This window comes from Mastomys coucha, unplaced genomic scaffold, assembly GCF_008632895.1.
Source record: "Mastomys coucha isolate ucsf_1 unplaced genomic scaffold, UCSF_Mcou_1 pScaffold21, whole genome shotgun sequence".
Classification (NCBI taxonomy): Eukaryota; Metazoa; Chordata; class Mammalia; order Rodentia; family Muridae; genus Mastomys; species Mastomys coucha.
Window position 1 is genome coordinate 175435918 of NW_022196904.1, and position 2110 is coordinate 175438027.

General features: G+C 45.8%; 1 protein-coding gene across 1 annotated transcript in view; it reads left to right on the plus strand.

The window, feature by feature from the left end:
* Window positions 1-2110, plus strand: part of LOC116103891 (acyl-CoA desaturase 3) — a 27595-nt gene that overhangs the window by 20690 nt on the left and 4795 nt on the right. The window contains exon 5 of the mRNA XM_031390418.1: window positions 1165-1397. Within this exon, the coding sequence (XP_031246278.1) occupies window positions 1165-1397 (233 nt within the window). The remainder of the gene's footprint in view (window positions 1-1164; window positions 1398-2110) is intronic.

Below are 2110 nucleotides of genomic sequence, written 5' to 3' on the forward strand. Positions count from 1 at the left end.
AGAGAGAGAGAGAGAGAGAGAGAGAGAGAGAGATAAAGGCTGGCCATGAGCAGGTGGAGAGAGAGGGAAGGGGCTAGAAGACAGCAGGAGCAGGAAGGCAAGAGCAAGAGAGAGCAGAGGGGGTGAGCAGCCTCTTTTATAGTGAGTCAGGCACACCTGGCTGTTGTTGCCAGGTAACTATGGAGCAGAGCTTAGACAAAATGCTAACAGAAAAGACTCACATCACTTGGAAGGCAGAGGCAGGTGGATTTCTGAGTTAGAGGCCAGCCTGGTCTACAGAGTGAGTTCCAGGACAGCCAGGGCTACACAGAGAAACCCTGTCTCAAAGAAACAAACAAATTAAAAAAAAAAAAAAAAGGAAAGGAGCGCAAGGGTGAGAAAGCTGGATCAGGTCATGTCAGTGACTGGAAAGCTCAAGCCATTACTGTTGAAGGGACACCAATCGGTTCTCTCAGAGAATCAGCAGTTTGTTCTGTGTGGAAGTGAGATTAGGATAAAGCCTCCAGAAGGACAGAATCTGCTGGTGGTCAAGGATGTTCACTACCGGCCTTGACAGAGGAGGCTAGAAGGGAATGGAAAAAATGCCAAAAACGAATTCTCTCCTCACAGAGAAAAAGGAGCCCAGGGGCGTGTGAAATAGCGCCTGAGCACAGACTGGCTGAGAGTGGAGTTTGGTCCTGATGTGTTAAGTAACCGACCTCATTCCTCTATGAGTAAGAACTATGGAGTCCAGTCGGGCGGAGGTGGTGCACGCCTTTAATCCCATCACTTGGGAGGCAGGGGCAGGCAGATTTCTGAGTTTGAGGCCATCCTGGTCTACAGAGTAAGTTCCAGGACAGCCAGGGCTATACAGAGAAACCCTGTCTCAAAAAAAAAAAAAAAAAAAAAAAAAAAAAAAAAAAAAAAAAGAACCATGAAGCCCTTGCTTTATTAACTGATGGAGTTAATTTAGGACAATCTCCGCTCAATACAGACTTAGCATGAAAAATGATAACACTCTGTACCGAGAAGATTTTCCACCTCCTTCTCACTTGATAGAACTCCCACCCCACCCCTGCACTCACACTGTAAGAGGAAGATAGTAGCTCCTCCCACCGAGAATAGCCAGTCCAGATTAGGACGAGGGTCCTCTTTCCAGACTTAGTGTGGGTTCTCTCCCTGTAGGTACTACAAGACTGGTATCCTGCTGATGTGCTTCATCCTGCCCACGCTGGTGCCCTGGTATTGCTGGGGTGAAACTTTTCTACACAGTTTCTATGTTGCCACTTTACTGAGATATGCCATAGTGCTCAACATGACCTGGTTGGTGAACAGTGCCGCCCACCTTTACGGGTATCGCCCCTATGACAAGAACATTGATCCCAGGGAGAATGCCCTGGTTTCCTTGGGAAGTCTGGGTAAGTCCATCAGCAGTCTACGGTATTTTACCATTCAGTGGTCTCCTTATTCCATGAGGGTCGAGGAAGACCCAAGTCATCTGTTCTTAAAGACGCTTAGTGTCTCATGTCTACCATTGTAAAACTCGGGGTTGTGGCATTGGGGAAAACATGAAAGTCAAGCATCACTTTTTTTAAAGATGTATTTATTTATTATATATAAGTACACTGTAGTTGTCTTCAGACTCACCAGAAGAGGGCACCATTACAGATGGTTGTGAGCCACCATGTGGTTGTTGGGAATTGAACTCAGAACCTCTGGAAGAGCAATCAGTGCTCTTAACCAATGAGCCATCTCTCCAGCCCCAAGCATCACGTTTTATGTAAATGGGGAAAAGATAAAAAAAAATCCTAACTTTGATTGGAAGGTAAAAACAAAACAAAACAAAAGCCTTCCAAATGAGCCTTTCTCAAGTCATCTCTGATGCAGTTCTCAAAGTGGGACTATGCCGGCCTGGATCAGGTGATTCATACATAGAACAGTAGGCTGAATGGAGAATACAATAAGCCTAGTCATGCCATATGAGGGAAAGAAGAAACAAGCGTGGCTTTGTTCAGTTAACTGAAAAGTGAGCCATTCTCAGACTAGTGACTCCTTTCCCTGGTGTGGTTTCATGAACTTGCACCCCTATCCAAAATTCAGGGACCACCACCACCAACAACAACATCAACAA